Below are 19,044 nucleotides of genomic sequence, written 5' to 3' on the forward strand. Positions count from 1 at the left end.
AATAAAAGGACAGACTACAAATCAGAGAAAGACAACTATCATATGATCTCCCTGATATGAGGAAGTGGAGATGCAACATTGGGGGCTTGGGGGTAGGAAAAGAATAAATGAAACAAGGTGGGATCCGGAGGGAGACAAACCATAAGAGACTCTTAATCTCACAAGACAAACTGAGGGTGGGCGAGGGGAGGGAGGGGGAGGGAAGGGGGTGGGGTTATGGACACTGGGGAGGGTATGTGCTATGGTGAGTGCTGTGAAGTGTGTAAACCTGGCGATTCACAGACCTGTACCCTGGGACTAATAATACATTATATGTTTATTTAAAATTTTTAAAAAGTATATATTAAAAAAAAAAAAAGGACAGACTACAAGCCTTCAGTGGCAACCACGTTGGGAGCCCTCACTCCTGAGAGCTTTTTCTGTACCCTTCCTAATAAAACTCTATTGCTTTACTCACCCTCCTTTGTTGGTGAGAGTCATTCTTCAACTTGGTGAGATAAGAACCTAGCTCCTCGATTCAAAGCCACAGGTCCCCAGGTCAGGCTGCACATGATGTAGATTTCTATGGTTCTGTTCCCTCACCTACCCCTTTCCACCCAGACCACTGTGATTTTCAGAAGCATAAGTATGAATGTACCCTTCCCTGCAGGAAGCCCTCCAATGGCTCCTATTACCTATTGAATAAAGTTTAAGTTCTTTGTCTTGGCATTCAAGGTCTTTGACAATTAAGTGATTGCTTGCTTCTCACTCTCTCCTCATCACTCTCAAAACACACCAGGTGAGCCCAAACTCTCGAAGCTCCAGAGCACCAAATTCTGGATCATGACACCGTGACCGATTCAACTATCCCTTTTCCCTCATGTTTCTATCTGTCAACACTCAAAGCTCTAAGTCATCATTCTCCAAGTATGTACCCTAGACCAGCAGAATCAGCACACCACCTGGGAATGTCTTAGAAATGAAAATTCTCAGCAGCTATCCCGGATTTACCTGAGTCAGGTCCTCTGGTGATGGGGTTCAGCAGTCTGTGTCCAAACAAGTCTTCCAAGTAATTCTGGTGCATGCTCCAGTTGAGAACCATTGCTAGAAGCCCCCCACAGCCAACTGGGTCACTTCCTGCCCCCACACCCAATTCAGAATTCCATGAAAACACTTGGGACCCTCGTTGTGTTCTGTTGTTGGATCATTCGTCTCTCTGATCTAATGAGACTTGACAAGGGCCTTATTCCTGTGTCCCCATGGTCTAGAATGCTGTCTACGTGGCACACATGTTCAGCACGTGCTTGCTCAATAAACGAATGAACCAAAGAATGACTTTGAATTCTTCCCTCTTATCTTCCTGAGGGTCTCAGCCCAATGCTATTTTAGAAACCACATGGTAACTGCTGTCTCATTCCTTGAAATTGCCCAATCACCCATATGCGCTCCATGCCATAGTGTAAACCATAACAAGCTCCGACCCAATAGCTTCGCTCATCTGTCCAAACCTAATTGGACCCAGAGTGATCAGCTGACCTAGCATAGACTCCCATCTATTGGTTTTACTTAGCCTGATTTTGAGCCCTGGGGGGTGGGACCAAGTACAGCAGTTCCCAGTATAGCTAAATGAGCGTGAATGTCTAAGCAGAAATGCAATCAGAGCAGAACTTCCCAAGGTCAAGTCTACGTATGAGTAAAAAGTCTTCCCTCTGCACAAAGAATGGAGCCATGCATAGCAAGAGAGAATCAAAAGCACTCACAGCCCCAGGGAGAGATGCTGCAGGGTGCTGTTAGACCAGCCTGTTTAAAAAAAAAAAATCAAATCCCCCCCCATCATTAACCTAAATTGAATGAACTCCTACTCATTGAGTGAATGTGACTAGGTAGGGTATCTTTTTTGCCCCCAAAGCCTTGACTAAGATCTGCTTCTGCAGCTCAATAAAATTATGTATTTTCTATTACTTAGTAACTTAATAACTCCGTGCCTTTGCCTGGCATTGACACCAGGAGTCTTTATCGACATGATGTCATTAGATTCCTGTCCTCACAGCTGCCCGGGAACTTAGGTGGAGGAGTATGCATAATACCTTCTCTCCCTTTTTACAGATAGGAATACTGAGGTTAGGAAGTATTCTACGCTGGCCCTTCCCTGTCTTAACCATCTCACTTAAGGACAATTCCATCCTTCCAGTTGCCAAACCAAAGCCTCGGAATGGTCCTTTGGTCCAGTCTTGGTCTCACACCATATTCTATCCATTAGCAAGACCTGTTTATATTCAAAATAGATGCAGGAACATGATGCAACATCTAGGGTTCATGCTTAAATAACACAGGAGAGGACACGTGGATGCGAGAATCACCAAATGCCATTTTGTTGCAGGATCGGAGGGTTCTTGTCTCACCGGGTTGAAGAATGAATCTTGCCAGACACAAAAGGGTCAAGGGAAGTGAAAGTTTATTAAGTGAAGGTGAGAGCAGAAAGGCAAGAAAAATGCTCTCTAGAGTGAGAGGGGTCCCTCATGGGTTTCCACTGAGGGTTTTCAGGGTGGGTCCTTTATTGAAAACTCAACCAGGAAGCTTGTGACCTTGAGATTCTTGTGCCATCTTGGTTTGAGCAGGTGTTATTGGTAACACCCTTAATGACTCATTTCTTTGAGGTCTGGTAATTTTTCTGTGATTACACTGTAGCCACCAAAGAAAATGACTCCCTAACATCCGGGGCTGGTGGTCTGGTCTGTTCCCTTATCTCTTGTCCAGCCTCTCTTAGAGCCTCTGCCTGCCAGGAATAGTTTCAGAGCCTAGTCAGGGGCTCCCTATCCCTCCCTCCCTACACCTTAACCCTTTCCTTCCTCAGTTTGATCATTGTGGAAGCTGAATGATGGTTCGCAGAGGTTCCTTTTGTTATTTCCACTTTTGTGTATGTTTGAAATTTTCCATAATAAAAAAATTAAATCAGGGGCACCTGGGTGGCTCGGTCAGTTAGGTGTCTGCCTTCCTCTCTGGTCATGATCCCAGCGTCCTGGGATCAAGTCCTACTCAGTGGGGAGTCTGCTTCTCCTTCTACCACTGCCCCTCCCCCCAGCTCATGCTCTTTCTCTCTCTCTCTCTCTCTCTCTCTCTCAAATAAATAAGTAAAATCTTTTTAAAAAATCATACAACTTCTCCCTACCTTCACTGCTACCATTCTGATCCAAGCAGCCAGATTCCCCTGTTGGGACTTTTTTTTTTTTTTTTTAAGATTTTGATTTATTTATTTGAGAGAGAACGAGCATGAGGAGACAGGTAGGGGAAGGAGCAGAGAAGCAGATTCCCCCCACTGAGCAGCAAGCCTGACATGGGGTTCGATCTTAGGCTCCGAGATCATGACCTGAGTGGAAGGCAGACACTTAACAGACTGAACCACCCAGGTGCCCTCCTGTTGGGACTATCGCAGTAGCTTTTTAACTGAGCCCCTGCTTCCCCTCTCACCTTCACAGCTACCCTCTGCTTTTAATCTAAACTTCCCCTAGCAGCCAGTATGATCTCATTAATAAGAAAGTCAGACCATTTCACTCTTCTGCTTGAAACTTTCCAATGGCTCCCCATTTCATTCAGGGTAAAAGTCAGCCTTAATGAATGGTCTTCAAGATCCTACACTATTTGCACCCGAACATTTTACCACTTAAACCTCATCTCCTCACAGTCTCTCCCTTTGGTCATCCCATTCTAGTCATGCTGTTATTCCTCAAACCCACCAGGCACACTGATGCCACAGGACCTTTGCGCTTGCTGCTCATTCTGCCATGAATCATCCTCTTCCCTTGGGCATACACATGGCTCACTCTGCCTCCTTCATGTCTTTGCTCAAATATCTCCTTTTCAGGCCTTTCCAACCACCTTATTTGAGACTGAACTTCTAAACAATCCTACACACACACACACACACACACACACACACACTCACACACCCCATATATCTTAACCTCTTGCCCTGCTTTACTTTTTCTGCTTAGCACTTCTCATTGTCTTATTTACTACAATTTGACTTATTTTTCCTGTTTATGGTCAGTCTCCACCATCAGAACGTAAACCCTCTGCAGGCACGGATTTTTGTCTAGTCCCTGCTGTATCCCCAGCACCGGCTTGGCATATAGTAACTACTTAATAAATATTTATTGAATGAACGAATGATGGCATTCCAATTATTCAACCCTGCCCACCTGTCCAGGCACATCTCTCACCTCTCTCCTCCTTACCCTCTGTGCCAAGGCATATTTGACAACTCAATCCCTGGCACACACCAGGACCATTCGGACTTCTACTTTGCCTGTGGTCTGCCCTCCTCTTCCTCCTGGCCAGATCCGTAATCTTTTAAGGGTCACACTGGACTCTCAGAATCTCTTGCCCCTCTCCCCTACAGCTCTGAGAGCCCCTGGGGACAGGAATCCCATCTTACTTTGTCTTTTTAACTGTTGGCAGCTAGCAGGTGCTCAACAGGTACTTAATGAGTGAATAATAATATTTGCATTTACTGAGTGCTTTCTGTGCTCAGTGTTCTCACACTTAATCTGGACAACAACCTATGGGGGAGGGTATGATTACTAACCCCTTTTTTATGGGTCAGTTATGGGAGGGTCAGAGAAGTAAAGAGTGTGGCAAAGGGCAGACCAGAACTGAAAGTCTGTTCTGCCAGACTCTGGACCTTTGGGCTTCCCCCAGCTCACCCTGACCAACCATGAGCAAATCTTTCTGAGCCTCGGGTTCATATGACAATGTGGGGTGACTGGCTGATAGAGAGCATCGCACTCTGACCTACTGGGAGCATTGGCTCCTCCAGGGCTAAACTCAGCCAATTTCAGTTTCCAAATGTCATCAAAGGGAAACCAAAGCAGCTGAGAATCGAAACTGATAGCAAAAAGATTAGGCTGGAAGTCAAGCTTGTTAAGGTGGCCCCAGAACTCCCAGCGGGAGGGCCCCTGCTGCAGCAAAGGGTCTCCAAGAAGAGAAACTCAGGTCAGCCCAGTCACCTCCTGGTTTCCTCTCCACTCTGGCCCCTCTACCCTGCAGGGTGCTGGCAGTCAACTGAGGAGGAGCCCCCTTAAAGAAGTGGGCGTGCAGGGAGCCGGATAGCTGTGTGGCTATATATCTGTGCAGCGGTGGTCCTCTGGCTCAGAGATGGCACTGACCATGGAGCTGTATGCCACCCCTGCCTCCAGGCTGGACTCCTTTGTGGCTCAATGGCTGCAGCCCTACCAGGAGCAGAAAGTGGAGGTTCTGGAGGCTGTGCAGACTGTGCAACAATTCCTGAGAGAAGAGCACTTTGAGGGCGACTGCGGACTGGATGAGAAGGTGCGGGTGCTGAAGGTGCTCAAGGTGAGATTGGTCCCCTCCATCCATAAAGCCAGGGCCTGGCAAAGGCAGCATGAGGGTCCTCATCCCAGAGGATGCTGGGAGCCTCTTGCCTCATTATCCTTAGCCCACGCTGCTGACATGTCAGGGCATCCCACTGAGCTGCCTGCACCCTACCCTGCTTCTGTCTTGAGCAGAACAAGTCTGGTAAGGAAACTCATGACAATAGTTCACTTTTCTGGGATGCACTAGCCTAATCCCTTACAATACATGAGCTCTAATTCATGCACCCTTTGAGGTATACACGATTCTTTTCCCATTTTACAGATGAGCAAAATGGAGGTTCGGACCCTTAAGATTCATAATGACTAAATGCAATGCAAGGTCTCTGATTGGATCCTGGTGTGAATAGACCATCCATAAAATACAGTTTGGGGACAAGTAGGGAAATTCTAATATGGCCTGAATATTAGATAATAGAGGGCATTGTTGATTGCTTAGGTATAATCCTTTTGTGGTTATGGGCCAGGAGGAAGTGCTCTTTTTGGTTGGATACAAATGCTAAAGCAGGAGTGCCTGGGTGGCTCAGATGGTTAAGCATCTGTGTTTAAAAGCTCAGGTTATGATCTCGGGGTCCTGGGATTTGAGGCCTCTATCGGGCTCCCTGCCAGTGGAGAATCTGCTTCTGCCTCTACCCTTGCTTGTGCTCTCTCTCTCTCTCTCTCTTACACTCAAATGAATAAATAAAATCTTTTTTAAAAATGCTAAAGTATTCAGAGACAAAGTTCCTCAGTATTTGTAATTGCTCTAACAAGGTTTTAATGCAGCAAATGTGGCAAGGAGTTTAGACTTGCTGGAACTAACTGCCTAGATATGTGAGTGCTTATTGGAGTCTCTTCCTACTTTTCTGTTGTAAGTTTTTGATTAGACGTTTTCTTTAGTGGAAGCTCAGAGAGGTAAGGTGACTTGTCCAAGGTCACACAGCTCCTGGGGGAACTGGGATTTGAACCAGGATCTATCTATTCCACAGCCGGTGCTCTAGGCCAACCCCACTGATTTTTCCCCCCATGCCCTTCTTTCAGCTGCTTCTTGTCCTAGCTAGAATCAAAATTCAAGGGGGTCAAACCTGGAAAGGCCCTGGAGAATCAGTCTCAGCCAACCCTTTGTTTAAACATTAAGGAAACTGAAGCACAGAGATGGTGAGAGATGTCTCAGGTTCACACAGTGAGCTAGTGGCAAAGGCAGGACTAGAATTAGGGTGCCTGACCCCAGCCTAGGGCTCTAGTTCTCACCTCAGTAAAGGATTTAGAAATCTCGGGTCCCCAGCCCTTCCTTACACCCATCTCCAGCACCGAGACCTGAGGCCACAGGATTCAGACAGACCACGGTTTGACTCTAGGCTTCCTTTCCTTTCCTTCTTAGACTCCTCTCATCTCTCATACCTTCTGTCTCATCATCATCATCACCAGTTTCCTCCTTGTCCAGCAAAAGCCTCATCAATGTAAACTAAGAGATAAGCACATGGTAAATGCACCAAAACAAAACCGCCGTTATAAATTCTTGCTCTGAGTCAGGCAGACACCCCTAGCCTGCCCCACCCCTGACAATCTTGAGGGTGAAGTGGATGAAAGGGGGGGGTAGTCTGGAGACCAGAGGATGCTACCAACTGAATGAGTTTTGATGACATGAAGTGGAATTTACCCAGCCCTCAAATTCTCCCTGGAGACCAGAGCCACTTCCCCCTCCCACCAAAACCATAAAATAAGAGTGATACCCCCAAAGCAATGGTAGAGGAGAAATAATGCTTTATGCACGTTCTAAACCCTCTTCCCACCCCCACAAAAATCTGGAGCTTGGTTGGTTCACATGAATGAATGCTCGAATGAGTTGGGTTTAAGAAGACTCGGACTGGAGTAAGTCACGAACTTGTTCAAGAATGTCCTTTAGTCTCCATCTGGGTCTTCATTGCAAAAGGCAGGAAGTCTGGGCATAGCTTTCAAGGGAATGTGCCCTACATCTGCACACAGGGTTCCATCCCCAGCCCTGCCAAATGGGGCAGAAATGTTGGATCTCAATGAAGGTGCAGAAAGAGAATGCAAAAAAAAACAAAAGGAGGAAGAAAAGATGGCAGACTTCTCCTCAGAACTAGGGCCTTGGGGCACAGAGACTTGGGGCACAGGGAAGAAAGAAGTAGAACACCTTGTCAGAACACCTTGTCTTCTGACCCTTTAACTGACCATGACTATGACTCCTGGCCATGAATCCACTGTCTCAGCTTTCTCATCTGTACACTGGGGACAATTACTGGGGTGACTAGTCCCCACCCCAGTCAGTGGGTGTTAAGATTAAATAAAAGATACCATGGGCATAAAGGACCTTCCATAGTGCCAGACACCGTGAAGGTTCAACCCATGACAGTTGCATTACAATCAATCTGTCGTGATTCCACTTGCCAGAAGAGCTAATCACCCTCAGGTCTGAGGGATCTCCCAGCCTGTGGTGAGAAAGACAGGAGGCCAGATATTTGTAGGACTTTATATACCAGAGGCAGGAGGGGCTGGAGAGCAGGTCTAGACTCTCAGAACATCAAATAGACTGCTTCCAAATCATCCGGCTCAGGCTCCTTCCATCCAGATGGGGAAACTGAATCCCAGGTAGAGAAGGGATGATCTGAGTCAAACCGAGACAAAGAAGAGGATGACGGCTATACGGCTGACTTCCTGCATGCCGGGCCCATGGCAAGCCCCCCACACACACACCTTCTCTTATCTAATCCTCCCAGGAACCCATGACTCACGTTCCACGGTTACTCTCATTTTGCAGACGAGGAATTGGGGTTCACATTTAGGGACCAGAGATGAGAAACAAGTGCAGGAGTCAAGGTCAAAGTCAGGCTGCCCCTTGGCTCTTACCCACCAGGCAATCCTGCTCCCAACTTTTTAATGTCATGAAAGGCTCAGATGCCCAAATGCTACCCTGGGGAGTAGACTTCAGTGGTCTCTTGGAGGAGGCACCACTCTGCAGCTTAGAACACCCCATCTCAGCAGCAAAACAATGTCTGGGCTCTGGAGTCAGGCTGCCTGGGTTCAAACCCTGGCTCTGCTGTGTATTGTGTGACCCTGAGCGAGTGACTTCTCTTGAAATCTCCGTTTCCTCGCCTGTAAGAGGGGATGCTGGTACTACCCGCCCACACTTCTGGCCTGTGGGGAGTCTTGGATATGGGATAATTCACGTAAGGAGCACCAGGGACTGCCCGGCACAGGCAGTGGCAGGTGACGGGGTTCTGTGTTCCGCAGGTAGGCTCCTTCGGGAATGGCACAGCAGTCAGGAACAACTTGGAGGTAGAACTGGTGGCGTTCCTGAGCTGTTTCCACAGCTTCCAGCAAGAGGCCAAGCACCACCAAGACATTCTGAGTCTGATATGGAAGAAGCTGTTGTGTTGCCAGGATCTGCTGGCCCTTGGGCTCAAGGACGTGGAAATCACCCAGGGAGACCCCGATGCTCTTGTCTTCACCATTGAGACCAGGAGGACGGCAGAGCCCATCACTGTCACCATCGTGCCTGCCTATAGGGCCCTGGGTAAGGGGGAGGGAAGCCCATCAGATGCACACACCTGCCATCTCAGGGAGACCTGAACTCTCACACCTCTCATTCACGGCCAGCTGCAGACACTTGCAATCATCTGTTCAACCTACATCCTGAGCTGGGGGCTCAGTGGGGGCTGGCCCAACTCCGGCCATTGTGTTGATCAGCTTGGGAAACAATTACCAAAGAATCCTGTGGATAAATACATGATTGCAAGAGGAGATGAGAGTGGCAGAGGGGAAGGTGTTAGAAGCAGAATCTGGGGTCCTCCTGTAGCATTTATCACGGGCGCCAGGGCTTGTCCTTGTTTGGGCTTTTCCAGAAGCAGACCCTAAGACAAAGATGTGAGGATAAGCAGTCCTGGGAACTGCTGAGAGGCAAGTAGGGGAGAGGGATAGGGAAGGGAGGAAGCATCACAAAGTCACCAAACGAGCCTCTGGCTTCGTGCCCCTGGAGAACTCTAGGGGACAGCACAGAGTACCCCTCAACCAAATACAGCGTGGGATGTTTATTCCCCAACTTACCATTAGGGCCCTTGTCTGAGTTTGTCCTCAGGCGAAGAGTCCTGGGGTTGGAGTAAACAGTATCAGCTACAACCCCAGGTGAATCAGGTTTCATCCAGATGGGTGGCTGCTAGGATCCACCTAGCAGTGGTGTCAGAAATGGTGTCCCACCTGGGCAAGAACAAGAGTGCCGGGATGCATTAGTGATGGCTGCCGCGGAAGCACACCCTTCTACAAATGCCCTTGAGGCCGCCAGCTCTCTTATCTGACCCTGGTTCTCGATTCTGGTGTCAGGAGGTTGGAATCAGTCACTGAGAAAGAAATCCCAAAGAGACATCAAGGGGACCTGGCGGGTTGGGGACCTCGAGAGAGAATAACAGTCTTTGAGTGGTCTGAAGAATGGCAAGCCCACTTTTGGTTCTCCAGAAGGACAATCAAGCAAAGCAAACCTTGATTCTCTTGGGCCTTGAGGAGTCCAGTTTCCCTGGGGAGACACTCCAGTGAAATTAGCAGGCTCAACCCTTTCCTCCCTACTTAACAACCTGGGGTTTCCTAAATCCCGGCTCTCTACCTTTGCTCCCTCTCACCCCAGGGCCTTCTGTTTCCAACACTCAGCCACATCCTGAGGTCTATGTGAGTCTGATTGAGGCCCAGGGTTACCCTGGATATTTCTCCCCATCCTTCAGCGAGCTGCAAAGAAACTTCGTGAAATATCGGCCAACCAAGCTGAAGAGCCTCCTCCGGCTAGTAAAGCACTGGTACCTGCAGGTGAGGAGGCTGCCAGGATGGGGGCACGATAGGGGGAGCCTGTAGAGGGCAGGGAAGAGGAGGCGGGGCCTGCATCAAGGTGGGGGGTAGTAGTGGGGAAGGGGGGGAAATGCTAATCTTTTAAACTGTAAGTTGAAATAGTGCTGAAGGTGGAGGAGGAGGAGGAGGAACAGAAGGAAGGAGAAAAGCAAGGAATATACAATATTTTCCAGGACACAAGTGTTTGCGACACCCCAGTTTCAGTCGATACTAGCTAACACTGACTACTTTGAGTTCTCCAGATGTTAGTTAATCTCAGCTAGTTAAGGACGAACAGAAGGAGAGTTTCTGTTAATTGCACCAGTTTCCCCCACAAATACCCGTGTTCCTGTCATGGTCATTACCGAGTGAATATATCTGCAACAGCCAATTTTTAGATTTCACAGATGCTGGCTTGCATGGTACCAGGTACATTTCAAAATTATCTCCATGAACAAAGTCAACTAAACTTATGAAAGGAAGACTCAGAAACAAACCCAAAGTTAGAAAGGGTGGAAGAAAGATGCTTTCTTGTATATATTAAAATACACACACGCAAACACACACACACATACACACACCCCTGGGTAACCCAATCATTCAGGGTCCTGGGGTTAAGCCCCACATAGAGCCCCACACTCAGTGGGGAGTCTGCTTGAGGATTTTCTCTCTCACGCTCTCCCTCTGCTCCTCCCCCCACTCACTCGCTTTCTGTCTCTCTAAAATAAATTAAAAAACAGAATCAGAAAATTTCCAAGGTTAGTAAGTTTACAGTTACTCTGTTTATTGGGGGTGGGGGTGAGGGGTGGTGAAGCCATTTTCTTCTTACACGATTATCAAGTCAACCAAGGTTGTGGTACATCTTCCGTCATCAGAATGCCCAAAGCCAAGAACAAAGTTAGTTTGGTGTTTAGTCAGTCACTTACAGGAAACGCAAGGTTTTGTGGCTTTGGAGAACTAGAACTCCGCAGAAAGATTCATTTTCTTGCTGTCTAAGAATGCAAAGTGCTTTCTTCCTACATATGATATGCCCTTTTTCTGGTAATGTCCACAGAGTATATCAGCTTTGCTTCTAGAAGCCTCCCTTCTGTTTTTGTTCGAGTCTCCTCCTTAAAACAAGGATTTGATCACATATGGTTCCTCTCTCTTTTTTAAAAAGATTTATTTATTTGAGAGAAAGGGAGAGAGAGTGCATGCACCTGGTTGGGGGGGAGTGCAGAGGGAAAGAATCTCAAACAGATCCCTGCTGAGTGCAGAGTCCCCTGTGGAGCTCAGCCTCAGGACCCTGAGGTCACAACCTGAGCCAAAATCAAGAGTCGGCCACTGAACCCACTGACCTACACAGACGCCCCTAGAAAAATTCTTTAGACAGGAAGTGACTGGTATCAGGTAAGATGCTTTCTTTTGCAAGTAGGAGAAAAACCAACTTAAACTGACTTAAACAGGGGCGCCTGGGTGGCTCAGTGGGTTAAGCCTCTGCCTTCAGGACATGATCTCAGGGTCCTAGGATCGAGCCCTGTATTAGGCTCTCTGCTTAGCAGGGAGCCTGCTTCCCCCTCTCTCTCTGCTTGCCTCTCTGCCTACTTGTGATCTCTCTGTCAAATAAATAAAATCTTAAAAAAAAAAAAAGCCACCTGACTTAAACAATAAGGACAATTATCAGCTCGTAACAGGATTCACCCTGGCATTGAGGGGAGTGGTAATCCCATCCAAACAGTGTAGGTACTATACAACGGAGAAGAGAGAAATGCTTCCTAGAGCTTTCTGTGTTCCCCCATAGAATCTCGGCTATTGCCAAGGTCTGTAGAAACTTTCCTGTTGGGTTAGTGGCTCCGGGAATGCAGGAGGAACAATAGAAATGACCGCCTGGGCCGCCATCTTCCAGCCCCCTCCCCCACCTTCCTCAACCCTTGATTCTCCCGCCAAAAGGCTGTATGCCCAGGTCACATCTCCATAGATAACCTGATACCTATGCAGGAAACAGAAGTATCAGGACCCCCCACCCCATACCCTCTGATCACCAAATACCCTATCATATATGGATGTGAGCCCAGGCCCTGCCTTGGCCTGATAAAAGATCCCCACCAACTCCGACCCAGTGCGACTTCCCCGACTCCCCTTTCCAGAGTCGTGGAACCTCACCCGAGGGTGCCCACCTCCTCCCAGTGTGACTTTCCTGGCTCCCCTTCTCCTGAGCCCTGAAACTTCGCCAGAGAGTGCCTTTAATAAATCTTGCCTTTTGCCTTCCTCGCCTGGTGTCGTATTTATCTCGCCTATAAAATCTTACATTTCCACCCCTCTTTTTCTATCAGCAAAGACTTTTCTTTAAAGGAAATCTTTCAGAAGAAGCCTAGTACAGTAAAATAGATAGAAATGCAGTTGCTTAGGCTCAGATCTAGAGCTCAACACGTTCACTCTTTGGGACACCTCTTCCTAAGTCCATTCCAGGAGTTACATGGGACACCTGGCTGGCTCAGTCAGTGTCATATACAATTCTTGATCTTGAAGTTGAGGCTTGGAGCCAGAGATTGCAGAGATTGCTTAAAACTAAAATATTTTTTTAAGGTTTTATTTATCTATTTGACAGACAGAGATCACAAGTAGGCAGAGAGACAGGCAGAGAGAGAGGGGGACACAGGCTCCCTGCTGAGCAGAGAGCCTGATGCGGGGCTCCATCCCAGCACCCTGGGATCATGACCTGAGCTGAAGACAGAGGCTCTAACCCACAGAGCTACCCAGGTGCCCCAAAACTAAAATCTTAAAAAAAAAAAAAAAAGGAATAGTTTGAAATCCACTGGACCAACTGAGCCCCTTAATTCTGAAACAGGGAAACCATTTAGGGCCAGAGTGGGAAAGCGACTGGCCAAGATTACACAGCCAGTAGGTGGCAGAGCTGAGACAAGAAGTTGGAGTTGCCAGTTTCTGGTCCATCTAGAGTGATCCTGACACAAGATCTTGGGGTCTCTCCTGTCTCTTTCAACAACAGTACGTGAAAGCCAAGTGCCCCAGGGCCACGCTTCCCCCTGACTATGCCCTCGAGCTGCTGACCATCTACGCCTGGGAGATGGGTACTCAGGAAAATGAGAATTTCAGGCTGGATAAAGGCTTCACCTCAGTGATGGAACTACTCCAGGAGTTTAAGTTCCTCTGCATCTACTGGACCAAGTACTACACATTCCAGAACCCAGTCATCAAGGATTTTGTCAGAAAACAGCTCAAAAGAGACAGGTACTGGGCCCCTGCGTGTCTGCCACATCTCAGAGAACAGAAAGAAGAGAGGCAAAGGCAGTGTCGCATTGAATGGGAGGGCTGCTTTATCAAGCACTAAAATCACACTGACATCTCAAACCTTTCAAAATGCCCCAGTGGGCAGAGGGGCTGTAAGCCTTCTCCTTGTGCCTCAAGGAACCCCACCCCACTTAGCTCTCTTGCTTCCAAAAGACCATTTCAGGGCATTCTAGCAACAGCATGGAAATGTGGAAAGAATCGCGGGAGGCCGGGTTTCATCCCAGTTCTGGCTTTTTCTCACCGCTGTGAGCCTCAGCTCCTCCTCTGTAAAGCAGGAGTAAGTGGCATCTACAATGCAGGCTATTGTAAGGGTTGGGGAAATACCTAAAGGGCCCATGCGGTCTGGTCTATGGTAGATGCCAGAGAGGTGTTCACTCTCATGGCGCATGTAGCTCTACAAAGCACCAGCACCCATCCCTAACCCCGGGATTGTCACCGTTTATGTGAAGGCTGGCTCAGCCTCCAGCCTTTGCCTGGGGCTTTCAGCCTCCCCCAGTGGCCGGTGGAGGCTGGTGGATAAACACCCCAGCTCCCTCCCATCCCAGATGGAAGGACTCTCTTAGGATCACGTGTGCTACATTGTTTCCCAGAGTCCCTGTGCTGGGACTAACCTCCAGTTGCCCACAGTGGGAATCACCTCAATACAAACCCTTCATCGGTGTCCTTCCCTTCCTGTATCACTCTCCCACTCCCGACTGGGGCTTCCTAGCCAGTCCTTCCAAATCAACCATGGGCACTCACATTCTTCTCCTGGGATCTGCTTTTGGAGAAACCCAGCCTGAGACAACTCTTTATATTACAAGCTCTAGGTCAGTGCGAGCAATATCCCAAGAATGTTTATTGCTCCCTTATGTGAATGTTGGGTCCCTTTTTAAAAAAAAAAAAAAAAAAAAAAAAAAAACAAGGAAGTAAAACCCAGTCTCCTGATGAAAAGAGGATTCATTCTAAGGATGCCCAGAAATTTGAGGTTAGGAAACCATCAGGACCTGAGGCAAACCTACAGACACCCTCTTTCTCTGCCACTCCCTCTCATGGTCTACATGCCGTCTCTTCCTCTGACAACCTCTGCTTTTTTCCCCATATCTGCCCTACTCCCCTCTTACTTCCATGTGATGAGGGACCTCCCTTATCCTTGGTCCAAACCCCAGAAGGAACCAGTCTATTCACTGGGCCCAAACCCTACATGTCAGGTCACCTGGTGGGTCACTTTGGGTCAGGTGATCTTACCCTGTAGGGAAGCCTGGCACTGCTCCCTAGTTCAGGCAGGCCTGTTTTGGGGTGCAGGGATGTTGGGGGTAGCAAGCATAGAGCCTGTGGTGTCCAGCACCCTCCCATAGCACACTGTCACATTCTGTCATAGATGAAGTCACAGCTCCCTCCTTAGCCAAAAGCTCCTGCAGGGCAAGAGCCAGAACTTAATCATGGGCTTGGCATCTGACCCATGTGCTCAACCCAAGCAACCTAAGGAGACTGTTAGACCCTCTTTGAGCCGATATTCGCTAAGTATTCATTCACCATTTATACAGAAGAGAGATGCTTGGGGGCAGCCCAACCTCTTCTCTGTTGAACCAGAGCAAAGGGATAGGAACACCCATCTGCTGACAGTAAGAACTTAGAGAAGTCTGGGCCTCAGTTTTCTCATCTGTGAAATGGGGATATATAACAGCAATTAAATAGTCTCACCCCGGGGGACTCAATTAGGTAAGCAGCCAACTCTTGATTTCAGCTTGGGTCATGATCTCAAGGTCCTGTGATGGAGCCCCACACCAGGCCACCCCACTCAGCAGGAGTCTGCTTGTCTTCCTCTCCCTCTGCCCCTCCCCCGGCTCATGCATTTTGCGTGCTCTCTCTATCTCTCTCTCTTAAGTAAATAAATCTTAAGGAAAACAAAGAAAGAAAGAAAGAAATCCATAGTCTAATAGTCTTTCCCTCCTAGAACTGTTATAAGGATTAAAATAGGTTAATTCCCATAGGGCTTGACCGAGTGCCTCAGTAACTCTCAGTGGTTATTGCTGATGGTGTTTCTATTATCCAAAGCAATTCAGCAGCCCTAGCCTCAAACTTACCTACGTAGTAAGTTTGCTCAGCAAAACAAAAGCTCTGATCTTAAGAGGCCCACCGGCCCGAGCCGGCCTCTGTTCTTGCTACAGCATACCTTTGGGGATCTCAACACTCCACACCCTAAAAAGGACTTCTTAGAAATATAATCAACCCCAATCTGTTCCTCTCCAGTGATGTTCCCAGACCCTTTGGGACCAATGGCCCCCCCCCAGGCTCCACACCCAGCACATGCTCAGTGGTTTTGATTAGATGATTCCTTGAACAGGCTTCTTTCTGGCCTGCAGACCAGAAAAAGCCTGGGAACCCTCTCCCTGTGCTGCAGGCCCATCATCTTGGATCCAGCCGATCCCACCCACAATGTGGCAGAAGGATACAGATGGGACATAGTCGCGGAGAGGGCCTCCCAGTGCCTGAAACAGAACTGTTGCTATGACAACAAGGAGAACCCAGTCCCCAGCTGGAATGTGAAGGTAATGGCTCTTCTGTGGGGCTGTCAGGGGCTTGAAGCTCAGAAGGAGGTAACTGCGGAGAATTTACCTATTTACTTACTTTCTGTGTCGATGGCACCAACAAGGCTTTAGAACCAGACAGGCCTGGCACCCGGCAGCTCTGTGAAGTTGGGAACATTTTTCAACCTGCTGAGCCTCCGATTGCTTCCTTTAAATTCATGTTCTCTTTTTCTTTCTCTTTGCCATAACCGGAAGAGAAAGCTGTCATGCTCCCGATCACTGTGGGCAGGAATTGAGGCCACGCGAGTGAATTCAGCAGCTGTTTCGTGCCAGCACTTGGGGCTGGTGGGGGCAACAGTGGGGTAGAAATCAAACATGGCTCCTACTCTCAAAGAACTCACTGGATTTGGGTGGGAAGCAAGCCCATGAAAACAACATTGCACAAAACTGCTGGAAAGAAAAGAACTGCGAGGGAAGTTACTCAATGAACAAAAAATGCCAAGTAATATTATTATGCAATGGCAAACCTACTGTACAGGCAAAGATCATAATAATCACTTTGATTCTATTCCTCTTGTACTTAATAACTTGCCAAGCACTTGTCCCGGGACAAATCTGTCAAATAGAGAGGTCAAACATTATTATCACTATCTTGAACACTATTATCCCCATTTTACAGATGAAGAAACTGAGACTCAGAGAGGTTAAGTGAATTAACCAACATCACACTGCTAGGAGCAGAGCCAGGATTTATGCCCAGGTCTTTGTGGGGGCCACCAGCCAAGTGAGGCCCACAGACAGACTGAATCTATATGCCTCTGGATTTTTCCGGAGGATAAAAATCATTTTGCAAATATGTTTAATCTTGAAAATCAGAGGACGTGGGGATTCTGGGCCTATATTCCTTCTTAAAAAGATCAGCTAGCAGTCCAGCCCCACCCAGTGCCTGCCAGGTGCTGTTCTCCAGCCACCGGGGACTCCCAGAACCTTGAGCATGACCTCCAGTGGTGGTGAAGAACAGACTTTGGAGTCTGACCTTGGTTAAAATACCTGCTATGTTCCTCACTACCTCTGTGATGGTCGCTAAGTCACTTAACCCTACTCAACCACAGTTTCCTCATCTGTACAAGGGGATGATAGGAACCAACTTCATGAGGCTGCTGTTGTACAGGACCCGGACTGGATCCTAGCCAAAGAACCCAGTGGCACTCAGAGACCTTGGAGGATCCAAGGTTTATTTAATGCCAGAGGGCTCAGAGGAGAGTAATCTCTCAAGGTCTGAGCCCGGAGCACAAAGGGGGCACTTTATACACTTTTACTTCTGTACTGTGCCACTCTTACAGCTACTGCCAGTGGGAGAGGGGGAAACCCGGAATGGCCCTGGGATTGGGACTGGGATCTCCTGCTGGATTGGTTGGCCACGTTAGAACACAGATTTCCCTTATCACTGTGAGAATAAAACGCATTCAGAAGAGTGCAGGCACCCAGCACAGGGCCTAGGAGGTGGTTGGCACAGCCCAAGTGTGTTGCTACTACTGCTGCTGTTGGAAACTTAGGAACAGGTAAGGAGAACTTCTGCATGTCAGGCAGAGGAGCATGGAACTGACCCCCTCTCCCTCTTCTCTCCCTTCCAGAGGACACGAGACATCCAAGTGTCAGTGGGACAGTGGGGTTACTCAGATTTGATTCTTACGGTGAACCCTTACGAGCCCATAAAGAAGATCCAAGAGAAGATCTGGGAGAGCCAGGGGACCTTGGCCCTGAAGCGTCTGTCCTTCCAGGAGCCCGGTGGCAAGCGACAGCTCCTCAGTAGCCAGTGCTCCTTGGCCTATTACGGCATCTTCTCCAACATTCGTCTCTGTCTGGTGGAGGCCACCTCCCACGAGATCCAGGTATTTGTGAAGAATCCTGATGGGGAGAGCCATGCCTATGGCATTGATCCCAAAAGCTTCATCCTAGGCCTGAAGCACCAGATTGAAGACCAGCAGGGGCTGCCCAGAAAAAAGCAGCAGCTGCAGTTCAAAGGTCAAGTTCTGCAGGATTGGTCATCTTTGTGCAGCTATGGGATTCAGGACGGTGACACCCTTACCCTCTCCAAGAAGAAAGCTGAAAGCTTTCCATTTCTGCCCCACTAATCTGGGACTCAGCATATCAGCCACTTCCTCCAGCTCTCACCTGGGGAGGTGCCATGTCTTCACCAGCTTTGTAAATAGTCAGCTTAGCCCTGCAAGTGGGGGAATGAGGAGGGATGTGAGACATTTCGTATACAATGGACAATGGCCAGACCACATATGACGATGGGATTCTGACCCACACAACCTCTGCAGTCCCCAGCCCAGGAAGCCAAACCACCACCTTCGCAGCAATCTACCCCCAGTCATCAGGACTTGGTCACTAACTGCCTAATTCCACTGCACTTCCAACATAGAGCCAACCAGAAAAAGGCAAATAAGTTCCCTAACCAATCACAGAGGACAGCCTGCTTCTAGTTAGCCACCTACTGCTTCCCCATGCCAACAGCTTCAATCAAGAAGTGAAGAGAAACCTCCTCTTTTTTCCACTATAAAGCTTTCTCTGTCTTGGAGTCTCTGCCAATTTGCAGGGAACAGTGGCTGGCTCCCTTGTAATAGAAAGCTGGAAATAAATAACCTTTGTTTAATCTCTTTTTGGGTGTTGTTCATCTCTTTCCACACATGCTAACATCTGGGACAGTGAGTATGATGAAGTGTAAAACAATTCTCTCAACTCCTGATGCACACACACAAATGGTATGTAATAGTCCAAAGGCTTTTGGAAAAGAACAGTATCTCTATCATCAGAGGACTTCATGTGATCAGGTTACTCAAATAACCCAATAAAATGTTTCATTTCCCCCCTCGCCTTTGCCCTGATTCCTTTTTCATATATATATATATATATATATATATATATATATATATATATATATTATTTTATTTATTAGAGAGAGAGAGAGAGAGCACAAGCAGGGGTAAGAGCAGAGGGAGAAGCAGGATCCCTGGGGGCAAGGAACCAAATGCCCACCATTCCAGAACCCTGGGATCATG

At 48.0% G+C, this 19,044-nt stretch overlaps 1 protein-coding gene and 1 long non-coding RNA gene across 3 annotated transcripts; one reads left to right on the forward strand and one right to left on the reverse strand.

Moving 5' to 3' along the window:
* Positions 1 to 4,862: 4,862 nt before the first annotated feature.
* On the forward strand, positions 4,863 to 18,644 carry LOC116571604 (2'-5'-oligoadenylate synthase-like protein). Of its 2 annotated transcripts, XM_032309627.1 has the most exons (6): positions 4,864 to 5,331; positions 8,604 to 8,886; positions 9,988 to 10,163; positions 13,168 to 13,409; positions 15,853 to 16,000; positions 17,614 to 18,644. In XM_032309627.1, the coding sequence occupies exons 1-6, from the start codon at positions 5,134 to 5,136 to the stop codon at positions 18,112 to 18,114; spliced, it is 1,548 nt and encodes a 515-aa protein (XP_032165518.1). In that variant the 5' UTR covers positions 4,864 to 5,133; the 3' UTR covers positions 18,115 to 18,644. The 2 variants fall into 2 exon arrangements, with proteins under 2 accessions (XP_032165519.1, XP_032165518.1); XM_032309628.1 differs by lacking the exon at positions 13,168 to 13,409 and having other exon boundaries at positions 4,863 to 5,331; positions 17,614 to 17,702.
* Positions 7,763 to 16,215, reverse strand: LOC116571608. The gene is made up of 3 exons (XR_004277925.1): positions 16,080 to 16,215; positions 9,417 to 9,566; positions 7,763 to 7,977 (listed from the first exon to the last, which is right to left on the reverse strand). It is a non-coding gene; the product is annotated as an uncharacterized LOC116571608 (long non-coding RNA).
* Positions 18,645 to 19,044: the final 400 nt, after the last annotated feature.

This window comes from Mustela erminea, chromosome 13, assembly GCF_009829155.1.
Source record: "Mustela erminea isolate mMusErm1 chromosome 13, mMusErm1.Pri, whole genome shotgun sequence".
NCBI classification, from domain to species: domain Eukaryota; kingdom Metazoa; phylum Chordata; class Mammalia; order Carnivora; family Mustelidae; genus Mustela; species Mustela erminea.

Bases quoted from the DNA above. Each gene is read 5' to 3' on its own strand.
- LOC116571604 (XM_032309627.1), top strand. From the start codon at position 5,134: ATGGCACTGACCATGGAGCTGTATGCCACCCCTGCCTCCAGGCTGGAC. The intron at 8,887-9,987 runs GTAAGGGGGAGG...CTCTCACCCCAG, and splicing joins GCCTGCCTATAGGGCCCTGG to GGCCTTCTGTTTCCAACACT. The intron at 16,001-17,613 runs GTAATGGCTCTT...TCTCCCTTCCAG, and splicing joins TCCCCAGCTGGAATGTGAAG to AGGACACGAGACATCCAAGT.